The sequence below is a fragment of the Megalobrama amblycephala genome, linkage group LG13 (assembly GCF_018812025.1).
Source record: "Megalobrama amblycephala isolate DHTTF-2021 linkage group LG13, ASM1881202v1, whole genome shotgun sequence".
Lineage (NCBI taxonomy): Eukaryota > Metazoa > Chordata > Actinopteri > Cypriniformes > Xenocyprididae > Megalobrama > Megalobrama amblycephala.
In genome coordinates this window covers 33,679,812-33,697,361 of record NC_063056.1, presented here as the reverse complement: position 1 = coordinate 33,697,361, position 17,550 = coordinate 33,679,812, and the positions used below count along the sequence as shown (strand labels likewise).

At 37.3% G+C, this 17,550-nt stretch overlaps 1 protein-coding gene across 3 annotated transcripts in view; it reads left to right on the top strand.

Moving 5' to 3' along the window:
* The window catches only part of nek11 (NIMA-related kinase 11), an 84,144-nt gene extending 68,738 nt beyond the window's left edge, over nt 1-15,406 (top strand). For 2 of the 3 annotated variants that reach the window (XM_048153568.1, XM_048153569.1), the window contains exons 16-17: nt 4,979-5,174; nt 14,692-15,406. In XM_048153568.1, coding sequence (XP_048009525.1) covers nt 4,979-5,174; nt 14,692-14,781 — 286 coding nt within the window. In that variant the 3' untranslated portion in view covers nt 14,782-15,406. The remainder of the gene's footprint in view (nt 1-4,978; nt 5,175-14,691) is intronic. The other variant, XM_048153572.1, reaches the window with a different exon arrangement.
* The last annotated feature ends 2,144 nt before the right edge of the window (nt 15,407-17,550 follow it).

Genomic DNA, 17,550 nt, shown 5'->3' with positions numbered 1-17,550 from the left:
GAGTGAGATTTGTTGCCTGTCCAAGAGATAGGAAGTTAGCCACTTAAATACCAGTGATACCGATAGCAGTTAGACGAGAGACTGTGAGAGTACTGAATGGCAAATGGTATCTGTGGCGACCAGGGCGGGCGAGAGCCATGAGGAAACAGCGCGAGGCTGGTGGCGCGAGTGTTAATGAGCTCCACATGGGAGGCGCACCGGCCTTGAGTCTCTCACGGAGGAGCTCCGGAAGCATAAAAGGAGGAGCGATGACAGTGAAGGACGAGAGAGGACCAGGCCTGGACTTTACGTTATGTTTTCCTTACTTTCCTTTGGTTTTTGGTTTATTTATATATTAAAGTTTGTTAAATGTTCGCCGGTTCCCGCCTCCTCCTTCCCACATCTACGAACCGTGTTACAGTATCAAAAGCTGCACTCAGATCCAAGAGGACCAGGAGGCTGAGGGCACCAGAATCAGAGGCAAGGAGGAGGTCATTCACTACTCTTTCTCTGTACTGTGGAGAGGACGAAAACCAGACTGAAATTGCTTGTGCAGATTGTGTTTATCCAAATGAGACTGTAATTGTGTGGCGACCGCCTTTTCTAATACTTTAGACAGAAAGGGAAGGTTGGAAATTGGTCTGAAGTTACTCTGTGTTCATGATTTTACTCACGGATGTCTGACCTCAACTAACTGAACAGAATAAATGAACCAGAGAAGATTTCCACATCAAAGAAGGCAGAGCCTCAGTGCACACCTACTTATAAGTAATCATCACAGACCAATGGTAGTTTGAGGGTGTTTACCAGCCGGCTCAGATTTTTCCAGAAAGTTCACTTTGGCAAGCTGTTTCGAACTCCCAAACAAACTTTCTTTTGGCCTGGTTTTGTTCAAAATTACATCACACCAGTTAATTCTTCGATTTAGAATGAAGTATATCGGGGCCTTACCTGAATAACTGCTCCTTGCTTTACAGCAACTTTCTGAGATCTTGAACGCAGAGATATCCAGATATGAACTAAAAACTAAAAACGAAAATGCATTCCTTGCATAGAATGACTCACAAACGTCATTTTGGTCATTATCCACTTGCGCTTTATTCAATGGCACATGCCTCTCAACACCCCCTCCTTACATTTAACACGTACCTCCACCTACCTGCTCCATCCTGTTCTTCTCCTATAATCTCATCTGTCACCACTGATCTCGTATCAGACAGTGAACTCTGTGAACTCTTTAACACTCTGAGGTCTTAGGTATCGCCGGCGATACCACCGCATTTTTTTTCTTACCAGTGTGAAAGAGACTCAAAATACTCTGTCAATGTTGCACATACAATTAAGAGTTATACACCATTTTAATCTGTTGATTATCTTCTTTCATTTGTGTACACTCAGAGTAAAAACAAAATGTTGTGCTTTTTGTAAAATAAAGAAAACTAACACGATGCGTGATCTCTCGTCTCCCTCTGAACAAAGTCCAATCTGATAGTTCTCAGAAAATGAACTGTAACTTTGTGAATACTAATGACAAAAAAATTAGACTTATGTCTAAAGAAACGTTGAAATGTCAGGTTTTAAAACAAACATTCTGTGTTTATGTAATCTGTACGAAAAGAGAGCCATGTCAGAAGTCAGTGATTTAGCTCATTACCCGCTAATGCGGCCACGCCCACGGAGCCAGCGCTATTCAGACGCAAATTCTGAGGCAATACATGCATACATCATCTCAATGGTGTATTTATTATCTTGAAAAGTGTTTATCTGGATGTTAAAGCCATGGTTAGCGAGCTCTAGAAGACATGCAGTTAGTTCCTGGTTCTTCTTCTTCTTTATATGGATTTGTGGCCTAAAGGTGTACAGAGCGCCCTCCGGCTGCAAGTATGAATTGAAAACACAGTATCCAGCACTCATAGTGATGATATATAGAATAAATATAGAATAAATATTACTCCTCTGTAGAAATTTGACATAAACATATAAGAATCCATCAATATTTCTCCAAATGTGCATGCTTTTAAGCTAAAAGCCTATATGAAATGCCATAGAGATAACATAATTGTTCAAACACTTTGCATCACAGAAATACATTATATTTTAAAGAATATAATAGAATCCCTTTATTTAAAATTGAGCAGAGACATGATTACAGAGGGTTTTTTCACACCCTACCTGACTGAAAGGCCTCATTAATATGCAAGTCATTTCAGGTCATTATTATGTGATTCTTTTGTTTTCTCAGGTGTAAATGACCCATTATTCATGATGATTCACACCTCCACGCATACTGTGTTTCTTTCAAAAAGTGACTTACAAAAACTAAATCAATATATTGTTTTATATGAAGGAATAGGCAGCATAATTTTTACATAATTCTGAAGCAAAAACTCTAGTCTACAACCTCCAAATCTCAGAAGTCTTATGAACACAGATTTAATATACTTTTTTTGGCCTTATTTCAGTGACTTAAGTTTTTTGTTTTTTCAATAACCACGCATAAACGTTATTCCTTCAAAAACACAAACATGTACATACATCTTCCTCACATATTATGGTAGCCTAGTTTGTGTTGAATACAGTGTAATGACACTTGTGTCATTAATGTGTTTATGAACAAATGAAAAAAGCACAAATGTCAGGGCATGTCAAAACTTCTCCAGGCCCCAAATCAGCCTCAGACTCCAGAGGGTTAATATTCAATTATCATTCCCCTAGACACTGTCATTCTTGAATAATCAATTCATAAATGCTGCCTTACATTCAAAGTAGTGAATTTCTTTAATGATGCCCTTCTTTGTCATGTTTTGCTTTTGTGTGTTTTAAAGTCTTGTTTTTATAATATCACTCATGCTGGAGTCTGTACCTCATGCCCTTGGCATCGATGTTAAGGCAAAAACAAAACTTGGTCAAAAATATGCTCTCAAAATATTTCCATCAACAGGGGGTGACTTTTCCATTAAAATATTTTTATCTGTGATAAGAAATGTCTGTATGTTGTGATACAGATAAAAATTGAAAGTCATATTTTATCAAGGGGGCATGAGGAGAAACATTCATTCTTTTTATTTAAAAACTACCATGGGCATTATACAGTTTGAGTCGACCTGTTTTCATAAAGAATGTTTTATGAGCCCGTCAGACCTGAACATCTGCAAATTTGTTATGTTCCCATATTCCTTGAATATGGAGTATGGTGTATTCTTGTTTAAAAAACACAGTGGGTTCCAAAGGTCTGTGACCACTAGTGAAGATGCTTCTGTTTTGCATTATCTAATTTAATACATTTCATTACAAATAATATTTTCAGCATAACAGTGTGAGTGAAAAGTTGAATTGAAAAGTATTTTGTATATCCATGTACATAGCATTTTTAGTTGCTTTAAATGTTTCACTATCATAAAACTGTTGTTTTTATTTAAATTCACTTTTAAATTGCATGTTTTGTTGTGGTTTTAGACTCTTGATCCCAACTGTATTTAGTATTTTTAGTATTTTCAGTGTGCATTATATAGATAAAGTTAGATTTGTTTGCTACTACAAATAAAAATTTTAAGGTTACACTGGTTCATCCATTATGATAGTTTGATATTGTGTAAATATTTTATCTTTCATATGTTATGCCCTTGGTTGTTCATCTCCAAAAGAGAGATATATCATTGTACTTCAAATTTATTAACGTGTTAAGAGATTTTTTGGTGGTTTGAAAAGCCTGATCAATATCATCGTTCTTTATACTTTGAGGAGACTGCTTTTGTGAGTTGTACCAATAACACCAAGTTCAAGATTTATTAAGAGGCAGTATAGTTTGAGATGGTTTGTACAGTACTTGACTTTACAAAAGGACTAGAATGAAAAGTGATACCACATAATAATTCACTTAAAATGATGGTCACATTAGTTCTCATGGACTAAAGATATGCTGCACCTGTAGTTCATATCTATCTTTCAAATGTGCTACAGATGGACTGCCAGACACTACATCTGAAGCCCTTGTGTTTCTTTTAATTGGGTGTTTTAGGGGGATATCGTTCATCTCTTCCACCTGTCTCTTTCATTCCTTATTCTTTTTTACATCCTCTACCTGATGACATTACTTTGGCTTTTGGGTACTGAGTGAAACTATCCCAAACCTTGTTTCAAGGTTGAACCCTCTCAGATGATAAACCTCTGAACTACTGTGGACAGCAATCTATCATTTACTCCAAGCTTTTCACACTTTGAGTCAAACGCCTTCTCTTGGAAAGTCCAAATCAATTTAGTTCCTTAGACCAGAGGAAACCTGATTTCTGTGGCTCTATTCCTCATGAGAAGGACAATTTCTGATATTACCAAGATGAAATTAATTACCTTTTCTTCTGTTATCTGAGCTTCACTGTTGAGCTCATTCTCTGAGACCATTAGTATCCTACTGTCTCTTCGATCTAGACTATCTCTTTTTGAGAAAGAAATGTACATTTCTATCTTTACCAAAACTGCTCAACACTTACATTAACTCATAAATCATTCACACATCTCAAGCTCACACTAAATGGACATATATTTACAAAGGCATTACTTATTTTTAACACATCTTGAAGGAAAAGGAAAGACATTCTGTTTTTGTTCTGGCAGCTGTTGACATTTCACCTTATGCATGGTGTGTGTGTGTGTGTGTGTGTGTGTGTGTGTGTGTGTGTGTGTGTGTGTGTGTGTGTGTGTGTGAGAGAGGGGCAGTTCTGCTCTTGCTGAGGGGTCCAAAGGTGCCAGTAGAGATCATGCTGACATTGAGACGAGGAAGTGATTCACGGTGCCTGCTCACATACCCAATACCTGTCAAGGGGTGTTTTTACAAGAGGTCCCGCTTGGATGCATCCACTTGTCCCACAGACTTGAGATATATGTAAACACAAAATCCAGAAAGCTATTTTGAAAGAATGTATTTGCAAGACCTTTGCATATCCTTTGTAAATGTGAACTGGATTATTTTAATATTCATTCTAATTTTAATTTGGCCTTTTAGGTCTGTGTGTCGGAGGCTAGGAGAGGAGGTGTTCCTGAAGGTCTATGACTACCTGAAGCAGGCCAGACAGAGGCAGGAGAGCGAGGAGAGCATCAAACAGGCTCTGATCCAGCTGGTGGAGAAGCCCAGTGATTGCTTTGAAGTAGATCAACTTCTTTATTATGAAGAGCTACTCTTGGCTGCACAGGAAAACACTGTAAGATAACAGTGAAGCTGACACGCACACTCACAGATGTTATCTGTCAAGAGCCATATAGATCAATTTATGTACTTTAAGATCTTCCTGTGATGCAATTTCATATTGTGAGAGCTCCACACTCAACAACAAATACATTAAAATACTTTGCAAAATTCAGAATTTAAGAATTATGTTAGAAATCAAAATGGCAGACAGGATGTTGAATTGGAATAGATGAGTTTTACTGTATTGCAATTCAAAGAAATTCTGACAACAGAGAAATTTCATTAGTCCAACTGTGTCAAGTTTTGTGACACAACATAAATTATTACATCATTAATTTTGACAAATTATGCTTATTTATTCACTGATATAAAATATTTTTCCTGACTGTTTAGACACAGTATATACACACACACACACACACACACACACACACACACACACACACACACGTAGCAAACAGGATGAAGAATTGCAATTGTTTTAATTGAGTTTAAAATGTTACCTATATAAGTGTGTGTGTGTGTGTGTGTGTGTGTGTGTGTGTGCGTGTGTGTGCGTGTGTGTGTGTGTGTATAATAAATACACACATCCTAATATACACCTTCCTAATATTGTGTTGGTCCTCCTTTTGCTGCCAAAATGCCATTGAGGCATGGACTCCACTAGACTCCTGAAGGTGTGCTGTGGTATCTTGCACAAAGATGTTACTGTAGCAGCAGATCCTTTAAGTCCTGTAAGTTGTGAGGTGGAGCCTCCATGGATCGGACTTGTTTGTTCAGCACATCCCACAGATGCTTGAATGGATTGAGATCTGGAGAATTTGGAGGCCAAGTCAACACCTCAAACTTGTTGTTGTGCTGCTCAAACCATTCCTGAACCATTTTTGCTTTGCATTATCCTTCCGAAAGAGGCCATGGCCACCAGGGAATACCATTTCCATGAAAGGGTGTACATGGTCTGCTACAATGCTTTGGTTGGTGGTACGTGTCAAAGTGACATCCACATGGATGGCAGGACCCAAGGTTTCCCAGCAGAACATTGGCCGAAGCATCACACTGCCTCCGTCAGCTTGCCTTCTTCCCATAGTGCATCCTGGTGCCATGTGTTCACCAGGTAAGTGACGCACACGCGCCCGGCCATCCATGTGATGTACAAGAAAACGTGATTCATCAGACCAGGCCTCCTCCTTCCATTGCTCCATGGTCTAGTTCTGATGCTCACATGCCCACTGTTGGTGCTTTCGGCAGTGGACAGGGGTCAGCATGGGCCCCCTGACTGGTCTGCGGCTGTGCAGCCCCATACGCAACAAACTGCGGTGCACTGTGTATTCTGACACCTTTCTATCAGAACCAGCATTTACTTCTTGAGCAATTTGAGCTACATTAGCTCATCTTTCAGATTGGACCACACGGGCCAGCCTTTGCTCTCTACATCCATCAGTGAGCCTTGGCCGCCCATGACCATGTCACCGGTTCACCACTTCCTTGGACCAGTTTTGATAGATACTGACCACTGCAGACCGGGAACACCCCTCAAGAGCTGCAGTTTTGGAGATGCTCTGACCCAGTAGTCTAGCCATCACAATTTGGACCTTGTCATATTTGCTCAAATCCTTACGCTTGCCCATTTTTCCTGCTTCTAACAGATCAACTTTGAGGACAAAATGTTCACTTGCTGCCTAATATATCTATAATGTTATGCCTGATCGATACAGTGGCATGAGAAAGTATGTGAACCCCTTGCAGAATCTGTGAAAATGAGAAGTATTTTAATAAAATAAGAGGGATAATAAAAAATGCATGTTATTTTTTGTTTAGTACTGTCCTGAGTAAGATATTTTACATAAAAGATGTTTGCATTTAGTTCACGAGACAAAACAATAGCTGAATTTATTAAAATGGCCCCATTCAAAAGTTTGTGAACCATTGATTCTCAATACTGTGTGTGGTTACCTGATGATCCCCGACTGTTTTTCTGTTTTGTGATGGTTGTTCATGAGTCTCTTGTTTGTTCTGAGCAGTTAAACTGAGCTCTGTTCTTCAGAAAAATCCTCCAGCTCCTGCAGATTCATCAGTTTTCAAGCATTTTTGCATATTTGAACCCTTTCCAGCAGTGACTGTATGATTTTGAGATCTGTGTTTTCACACTGAGGACAACTGAGGGACTCAAACACAACTATTAAAAAAGGTTTAAACATTCACTGATGCTCCAGAAGGAAACACGATGCATTAAGAGTCGGGATGTGAAAATGAGTAAAATGAGAGAAATTAAAATAATTCTCATTTTCACAGATTCTGCAAGGGGTTCACATACTTTTTCGTGCCACTATATATATATATATATATATATATATATATCATATACATTTTTATAAGTAACATTTTAAACTCTAATTGCAATTCTTCATCCTGTTTGCTATATCAATTCATTTCTGATTGCACACAAACCTGATATTTGTGATGTGGAATGCATTCATTTCATATTTCAAAGAGCTTAGGTTCATAGCTTTATATATTTCATACTTGTAAATATAAATATAAAACAAAGATTTACAAAACTTATTTAAAGTTAAATACTGTTTTTGGAATATATACTGTACTATGCTTAGTTTGGAGATTCTGTAAAAAAAAAAAAAATAAAGCTTTTTTTTTGTCTGCGTTCAGACTGTAAATATATGTGGATGTTTTTTTTTATTTGCTACTTCATGTGATGTATATAGGTTTAACTTCTGATGGGTCTAACTATCACTATTTCATTCTTTTACTTCTTTTAAAAAACTGCAGTGCACTGATATATTACATTTTTAGCTATCTTCTGTAAACCCCTGGTGTTTTATGATTACAGTTATTAATCGACCTGTTTTGTGGTGCCTGTTCACCAAAAATTGGCTGATTTCTCACAGCTCAGAAGTTAGCGAGCTGAATAAAACGCAACAGTATAAGATCAATAGCAGAAAACACTGAAACACAGGGACTCTAGCTGAGATACCGCTCCAGTCAGCCTTCTCCATTGTTTTGTTCTGTTATCGCTGAAGCTAACCGAGACATTCATTACAAGTTATCGACTTTTCCATGACATGAATGTAAGAATGTTGTTGTTTTTCCCCTTTAAGGATAGTCCAAACTCGAAAGATGGCTTTAATAATCTTGCCAACTGAACTGAACACATTGCACCACTCGGAAGACTGAGTGTTCTTCACAATACCATCACTGATTTAATCAGATAATGTATTTGTTTCTACAAACAGCTGTTTGTTATAGTGATGGATTACAAGTAATGCTTGTTATCACACTGTTACAATGAAAGTTCAAGGTTTGTGTGAGGTGAAAGAAAGCGATTCCGTCATTTTATCAGCATTTAAAAAAATGTGCAGTGCATTTCATCACATCATGTTCATAGCTGTGCTTGTGCAGTCATGCTGTGCTTGTTAACTCTCATTTTCACTTTTTAAATGGCGTTCCAGTTTGCTGTCAAGTATTAACCGCATACCCCACGTCCTCCTACTGCGCACACTTTTCCACATGTCAAAAAAAACAAAGCTTTCAAACACCCCACTGCTCAAAGGTTCAGAGAGCTGCGTCGGCGAAGAATCCATTGTTTTGTAATTCTAGTTGGTGTTGTGGCCATATCAACGCTGTCTCTTTACTTTGACTGTGTTATCAGACACTTTATCATGTTCCGCTTGACTGATATGTCTTGACTGGAGTGAGGCAGAATATTGTCACGGATGATGACAAATGTCGTGAGGATTAGCTGCTTGTGCTTCCTCCAGTCAAACGGGGGGAAAAAAAGATGTTTATAAAATGGATGGAGAGATTGACCGAGAGATAGATAGTGAGTTTAGTTTTGACAGGCTACATTCACTCAGTCCATGTTTGACAGGGATTGTCAGCTGTATTTACTAACACGTGTGACTGTCAAATCATCTTGTTCATACAACAGCTTACAGGAGCGGCTCGAATGCTGTCTTTATGAAGTATGCAATGTGAAGCGCCTTTTCTATTCTCTCGATATCCTCGATAACCAGTGACAGAAGTACATAGCAAAGATCTTCCATAACACCAGAAACTGACCAGCAAATCACTTGTTGTTTGCTACAGTTGTGGCTACTGTAGTTATAGTACTATAGTAAGAGATGCAATTATAATCCAGGAACATCCAATTTGCAGGATACTGGTCACAATGATAGATGTGTGGCAGAATCAGAGAGGAACATTTTACTCATTCTACTCATTTCTGTTCATTCTCATTCAGTTGGGTTTAAAAGATCATACAGCTACCATTCAAAAGTTTTTGTTTTTTTAAAGATTTTTTTAATCTTATGTTCATCAAGCCTGCATGTATTCAGTACGGTTAGAACAGTAATACTGAGAAACGTTATTACAATTTAAAATAATTATTTTCTATTTTTATATATTTAAAAATGTAATCTGAATTTTCAGAGTTTACTCCAGTCTTCATTGTCACATGATCCTTAGAAACAATTCAGATATGGTGATCTGGAGCTCAAGAATCTTTTAAGTTTCTTCAAAGGATTCTTTGATGAATAAAAAGTTAAAAAGGACAGCAATTATTTGAAACAGAAACATTATAAATGTCTTCGCTGTCGCTTTTGATCTATTTAATGTGCCTTTGTTGAATAACAAAGAAAAAAAATCTTTTGAACGGTATTGTAGCTTTAACCAGCACAGCAAATATGGCGTTCAGCATATTTAGACCTGATTATTCAATTGACAGTGGTTGATTGACAAAGCTTACTAAGATTCACTGAGCTCCGCCCCTCTTGGTTACTGTTGGTAATGCAGACAAGTTTTACACATGCCTTAGTAATGAACTAAATATTTCAGTGAACTGTGTGAATTTTAGCAAAATATGCTGATGAATTATTTCTACATGGACAGGAATGAAAGGGTTCACCCAAAAAAGACAATTCTCTCATTAATTACTCACCCTCAAGTCGTTCCATGCTGGTAAGATTTCAAAACACTGCTTCATGAAGCTTTGAAGCTTTACAAATCTTTTGTTTCGAATCATTGGTTTGGAGCGTGTATCGAACTGCCAAAGTCATGCCCCCCAGTGGTGAACCATTGAAATTTAAAAACATTTATGACATAACGAAGTCTCGTTTACTGAAATCACGTGACAGTTTGATACATGCTCCGAACCACTGATTCAAAACAAAAGATTCGTAAAGTTTCGAAGCTTCATGAAGCAGTGTTTTGAAATCGCCCATCACTAGATATTGTTGAATAAAGTCGTTATTTTGTTTAATATCTAGTGATGGGCGATTTCAAAACACTGCTAAAGTCATGCCCCCAGTGGTGAACCACTGAAATTTTGAAACCCTTATGTCATAACGAAGCCTCGTTTACTGAAATCACGTGACTTTGGTAGTTTGATACACGCTCCGAACCACTGATTCAAAACAAAAGATTGGTAAAGCTTGGAGCAGTGTTTTGAAATCGCCCATCACTAGATATTGTTGAATAAAGTCGTTATTTTGTTTAATATATAGTGATAGGCAATTTCAAAACACTGCTAAAGTCATGCCCCCAGTGGTGAACCACTGAAATTTCAAAACCCTTATGTCATAACGAAGCCTCGTTTACTGAAATCACGTGACTTTGGCAGTTTGATACACGCTCTGAACCACTGATTCGAAACAAAAGATTCGTAAAGCTTCGAAGCTTCATGAAGCAGTGTTTTGAAATCGCCCATCACTAGATATTGTTGAATAAAGTCGTTATTTTGTTTAATATCTAGTGATGGGCGATTTCAAAACACTGCTAAAGTCATGCCCCCAGTGGTGAACCACTGAAATTTCGAAACCCTTATGTCATAACGAAGCCTCGTTTACTGATATCACGTGACTTTGGCAGTTTGATACACGCTCCGAACCACTGATTCAAAACAAAAGATTGGTAAAGCTTGGAGCAGTGTTTTGAAATCGCCCATCACTTGATATTGTTGAATAAAGTTGTTATTTTGGCGCACAAAAAGTACTATCGGCGCTTCATAACATTAAGTTTGAACCACTGTAGTCACATGAACTGTTTTAAATATGTCTTAAGTAGCTTTCTGGGCATCTAAAGTGTTAATTATGGAGGCCTCACTAGCCATTGGATTTTATCAAAAAATATCTTAATTTGTGTTCCGAAGATGAACGAAAGTCTTATGGGTGTGGAACGATTTGAGAGTGAGTAATTATTAATGACAGAAGTTTCATTTTTGGGTGAACTAACCCTTCAATTCTGATATTGCAAAGGTTTTGTACATTTTAAAAGGATAAAAACTGAAGAACGCAAACTAGAATTGAGTTTTTGTATATTGTCCATAAAATTTTGCACAGATCCTTGTCTGAAAAATGTCAGATGGGTGGGGCCTCTCTCTTTTAGTGCAGCATGTAGCATTGAAAAGTCTGATTCATTTCAGTGAGTAGGTTTGTTCAAGCAGATCATGTAAATGAAGCAGTGTACCTGAACCAAATACATAAAAAGATATCGCCCCTGTGAGAACATTTGTTTGTAGCTTGACTGTAGTTGAACTACTGTAAATTATGATTAGCATGTAGCTTGGCAAGATTTGAAAAATAATGTAGCTTCCCCAACCCTACCATCCACTGTACAAGAGTATCCATGAGAAAATCCTCGAGAGCACACAACCGTTGGGTGTTGTGATCTATAATTGTTACAACTCCGTCAACACCCCTGTGTTTGCACAGAGTGCTGTATTGACCTCAGAATTACAGTGATCACTTAAGGAGGTCTCAAACCCAAACCGAACAGCATTTCGAATCCTGTGAGCGTTTAGCTCAGCAAAGAGCAAGACATAATTAGACATGGAGATAATGAGCACCTTTTTTGCCTCCTGCTGCCTTTGGCTCTTCTGGCCCTGATCAGACAATTTTATCAGTATGGCCTAGAATTTTAGAATTTTTATTTATTTAGTTAGGACAGTAGGGGGACAGAAAGGAAATTTTGGAGGAGAGACAGGAAATTAAAATGTTTCAATTTAATTTAACAAGAAAGTGCGAAATTAAACCAATCATTCGAAAATCGTATGTACTGATTAAACATTAATCGACATTTAACAAAAATATGTGAAAACTGTTTTGAAATCCTATTCTCTTCTAAAATAATAATAAAGTTTAATTTTACTTTTTATTGTCATAAAAAATATTTATTTCAAAATTAATACATGTATTTAATTAAAATGTAATTTGAAATTGTTTTATTTCAATTAAAAATTCAAACATTTAACTGAAGAACAAATTTTAAATTAAAAAAATATATATTAAAATGTTTTAATAAAAACAAATTAACGCCACCATGCTAATTTTTTTATCTTCATTACCATTTACCATGAAACAAATGTTTCTTGATTGACTTTGTTCATGAGCACTCATTGTTAATGAACATTTTTGGCACTAATTTCATTGATGATATTCATAGTAGTATCAAATAACAACAACTACAAAAAATGTTGATACAGTTTAGATGCTCATGATCTCAGCTGTCCCCATCTGTTAGTCTAATTAGTCCTATAAGTTGTAGTGCTTTCCCAAGTTTGTGCTTGATGTCTTGCAGAAGAAGCCACGCTGGGCTCAGGTGCAGGGACCCGATTAAAGAGCAGGTTTTGAATAAGAGATGCTCTACTTAAAATCTCTAAGGAGAATCCACCTTTAGATTCTGCAATCAAATACACACCTGCAAAGTGAATGCAGCTCAGTATTAATCGTTGTTGGATCCAGCAGTGCTTTCCAGCTACTGTGATCCTCATGCTTTGGGAGGTCTGGGTCTGTGCCTTTGTGTCCCTCCCCCTGTGGGCTACATTAGTATTCATCTCAGCAGGTTTCTGGCTGCCAATGGATAAATTAATTGATATTTTGGCGGTGGAGAGCTTGCAACAGTTCCAGTCTTGTAGAGAAAGTTCTTTAAATTGACCTACTTTCACTGGAGTTGGTGCTTTAATTGAGTCAGCCTGATTTAGCTCCAAGATCTAAACATACTCAAAATGCATTTAAAGTTATTGTTTTTGTTGATAATGATGATGACTAATTTGAAGGATAACTTACACAGGGGGTCTGGACTCCCAGAAGTCTATCAATTTAATGTTGTTTTTTTAATAGTTTTTTCAGTCTTTGCACTTTATAGTCCTCGACAGCAAATGGATATATCTGCTTTTTATATATATATATATATATATATATATATATATATATATATATATATATATATATATATATATATATATATATATGCATAGTTTTTTGAATGGGTTTTTGCTAAATCGCCTGAAATAAGTCTGTGGTTAACAAAACCTCTAAATATTTTCACGTTTTGATCTATAACAATAACCTTTATTGTATCTTAAAAACGGTGGTTGCTAACAAGTTGCAAAAAGGGACTACTTCCTTTGGCGGGGACTTAAGATGTCATCATGACAAACAGGACATTTGGACAGCATTTCTCATGAAAAAGTGGATAAGTATTCATACACAGCGCAGAACATAATCAGCAAGCATGTTTTTAAATAAAGTTGTTTTCTAAATAAAGTTTGAGGAAGCTTGTTTGTGGTGACGTTGATCCGCAACCATAGTGTGCTGTAATCCGTTTATAGCCTACTGTTAGCTTTTTATATCTGACGACTTTATTTAGGCTTCAAAATGTATAAATGTTGTGTTAACTTGTAAAGATTATCTTGATAGAAAAAATGTGTAAGTGTCATAACCCTTTGTTAAATACCGAGCTTATATTTTGAGATTTTCCAAAAGTCTATGGGAAAAATGCATAGGCTTTCAATCGAGGGAATCCCCGCTAACTTCTGGGTTGGCCTACAAAAACACGTCATCCCTGAGGTACTCTATTATAGCATTAACTACTGGCACAAGCTGATTGGTTCATGTCACTTCTGCAGCCAATGAGCTTGTTGCTTACACATTTAAATGGCTGGTTACATTCACTAGTTTGCAGCACGCTTCTAAAACCCTCCACCTTCCCCAGCTCCACCTGTATAGATCTGCTATATGTTATTTGTGCAGCAGCACTATGCCTTACTCGCAGTGGCATATCGGTGTATGTAATGGCAGTAACACGTTCCTATACTTGCTCTGTAGCAGCAGCAATAATCAGCAGCAGAAATAATCTACAACAACAGCAATAATCTACAGCAGCGTAACAGATCTATTCCGCCAAGACCAAATACATTAACATTGTCATATCCATTACCATGCTAAAAATCTTCAGAGAGTTGTCATGATTGGAAAAAAAAATACAAATATATATATGTGTGTGTGTGTATTTACTAATAGTCAGAAATCTGACTGTGCAAAAAACTTCAAACTCTCAAAGTTTAACCAACTGCACAGATCAGTATATCCAGGAGTCTGTAAGTGAACACACTGTCTAAAGGAATACATGTTGCTGAGGCTTTAAGCCAGACAATCAGGTCTTGATCCTGATCCTCGACCGGGCATATCCAGCATATGACTCATCTCTGTATTCCTCTGCCTGCTGCTTTGTCTCATCAGGTTCGGGTGCAGAGTGGGCGTTCAGTGCGCTGTGGCCGTGACAGCCGTATCACAGCTGTACCTTTAATCGCTCGTTCCCATCAACCATGAGACCCTGACCAAGTGCAATGAGGCATAATGCCATCGAGGAGATGATAATGCTGGGAACGCTGAAGATAAGTAATGCCTCCTCTTACTGAGATAGAGAGAGAGTGTGTGCACTGCATACTGTACAGTGTTTGCATTCATCTTTCTCCAATAACCTGTCGGAGGTGCCCGGGGCCTAAACACATTGCATGTCATTTTTACTCATGAATACAGAACTGAATGAATCGCAAATATTGACCAACATGATATTGTTTTATTTCTGTGTGAAGTACTGGAGATTTGGCAGATATTTGCTCTAGTCTTGGAGGAAATGATCAGGTTTGCTGTTACATTACATCAGTACTGGATTATGTGTAAATGAGTATGCATCTATAATGTGACATTTTTTAAAAGTTTATGTTCTTAATGGTTTGTTTACACTAATCGATCATATGCACATTTAATTAACACAGGGATATAAATGTGATCTACTTGCCTGAATTGTACTGCCATTCAAAACGTGTTTACTAATAGCAGCTTTGGCTACTTTCACTCAACATTTAAAGATTTTTGCTGCTTGATTACAATGAGCTAATGCAGCAGAAATTTTAAACATGTTGTCACAACTCAGTTTTATTGCTATTAAGGGGTTAGTTCACCCAAAAATGAAATTTCTGTCATTAAAGGTGCCCAAGAATGCTTTTTCATAAGATGTAATATAAGTCTAAGGTGTCCCCTGAATGTGTCTGTGAAGTTTCAGCTCAAAATACCCCATAGATTTTTTTTAAATTCATTTTTTTAACTGCCTATTTTGGGGCATCATTAACAATGCACTGATTTACACTCGGCGCCGCCCCCTTAAATCGCGTGCTCCCTGCCACATGAGCTGTCGACTATATTACAGCGCATTTACAAAGTTCACACAGCTAATATAACCCTCAAATGGATCTTTACAAGATGTTCGTCATGCATGCTGTATGCATGTTTTGAATTATGTGAGTAAAGTATTTATTTGGATGTTAAAGTTTTATTCTGAGTGAATTTGAGGCTGTCCTCTGTGGCTAACGGGTAATGCTACACTGTTGGAGAGATTTATAAAGAATGAAGTTGTGTTTATGCATTATACAGACTGCAAGTGTTTAAAAAATGAAAATAGCGACGGCTCTTGTCTCCGTGAATACAGTGAGAAACGATGGTAACTTTAACCTCATTTAACAGTACATTAGCAACATGCTAACAAAACTTTTAGAAAGACAATTTACAAATATCAGTAAAAATATCATGCTATCATGGATTATGTCAGTTATTATTGCTCCATCTGCCATTTTTCGCTGTTGTTCTTGCTTACCTAGTCTGATGATTCGGCTGTGTGCAGCTCCAGACGTTAACTGGCTGCCCTTGTGTAATCCCTTTCATAATGTTGGGAACATGGGCTGGCATATGCAAATATTGGGGCGTACACCCAGACTGTTATGTAACAGTCGGTGTTATGTTGAGATTCGCCTGTTCTTCGGAGGTCGTTTAAACAAATGAGATTTATATAAGAAGGAGGAAACAATGGGGTTTGAGACTCACTGTATGTCATTTCCATGTACTGAACTCTTGTTATTTAACTATGCCAAGGTAAATTCAATTTTTGAATCTATGGTACCTTTAAGTACTCATCCTCATGTCGTTCCACACCCATAAGATCTTCGTTCATCTTGGGAACACAAATTAAGATATTTTTGATGAAATCTGAGAGTTGCAATATGTACGATTTTTGCAGTAAAATATCCACAAACCACTAGGCCAGTGTTATATATTTTGTTAACTTGAGTACAACTATTTGGAAATCGTGAGAAAATTGCAATTTTAACCAAGGCTCCAGGACGTGTGAGGAGTCGCCTGTCAATTGCATCATACCCGCGTTATCCTCAGAAACCATGGAAACACCAAAGACGCTTTAATTACATGTTTTAATAGACAAGGGAACAACTGTTTGGTTATGTTTATAGACAGAAAACTAATTGTTGTTATATAGCTCAACACGTTTAGTCTAATTGTTTAAATCTAATTTTAAATTTTTTTTTTTTTTTTTTTTTGGAAAAACACTATTTTGTGAAGTAGCTAACATAGCATAATCAGATGCAGCTTTATTTTTAGTAACAGTAATACAGCATTTTCTTCATCATACAATACGTTTTAAAATTAATTACATGCCATTTATCAACACAAGCCATCCAGCATTTAATATGATATTCTAAAATCGATCTCACTGCAGTGTGTAACAGTGTCTCACAGCAGCCACCGAGCGAATGCACAGGGTAACGTTATAACATCATTTTCAACACACTCAAATGTATCTAATATGATAAACAGAGCTGTGTTACCTCATACTCATGACCGGAAAAGTGGAAGCAGCGCCGGCGACTGTGTCATAATAAAAGTTCTGCTGCTCGTGAGGCGTGTTGCGCAATCGCTCCAGCGGCCTCGTTCAGCTCCAACAACACTCGGTCTTGCTCTGCTTCATACTACAATAACGTTAATAATTACATCCATGAACATGATTTCTTCCTGAGTCCTATCCCAATTGTTTCCACTGCCTGTGAGGTGAAGACCACATGTCCCAAGATCCCATGCTCAAACTTGACGTCATCAAACTATGCCTTTGTTTTGAATAGGCCTCTAGCGGCCTCTAGTGGACATAAATCTTACATATTGCACCTTTAAGGGTAAATTTTGAAGTTTGATTTGCTGCTCAAGAAACATTTCTTGTTATTATCAATGTTGAAATCAGTTGTGCTGATTAAT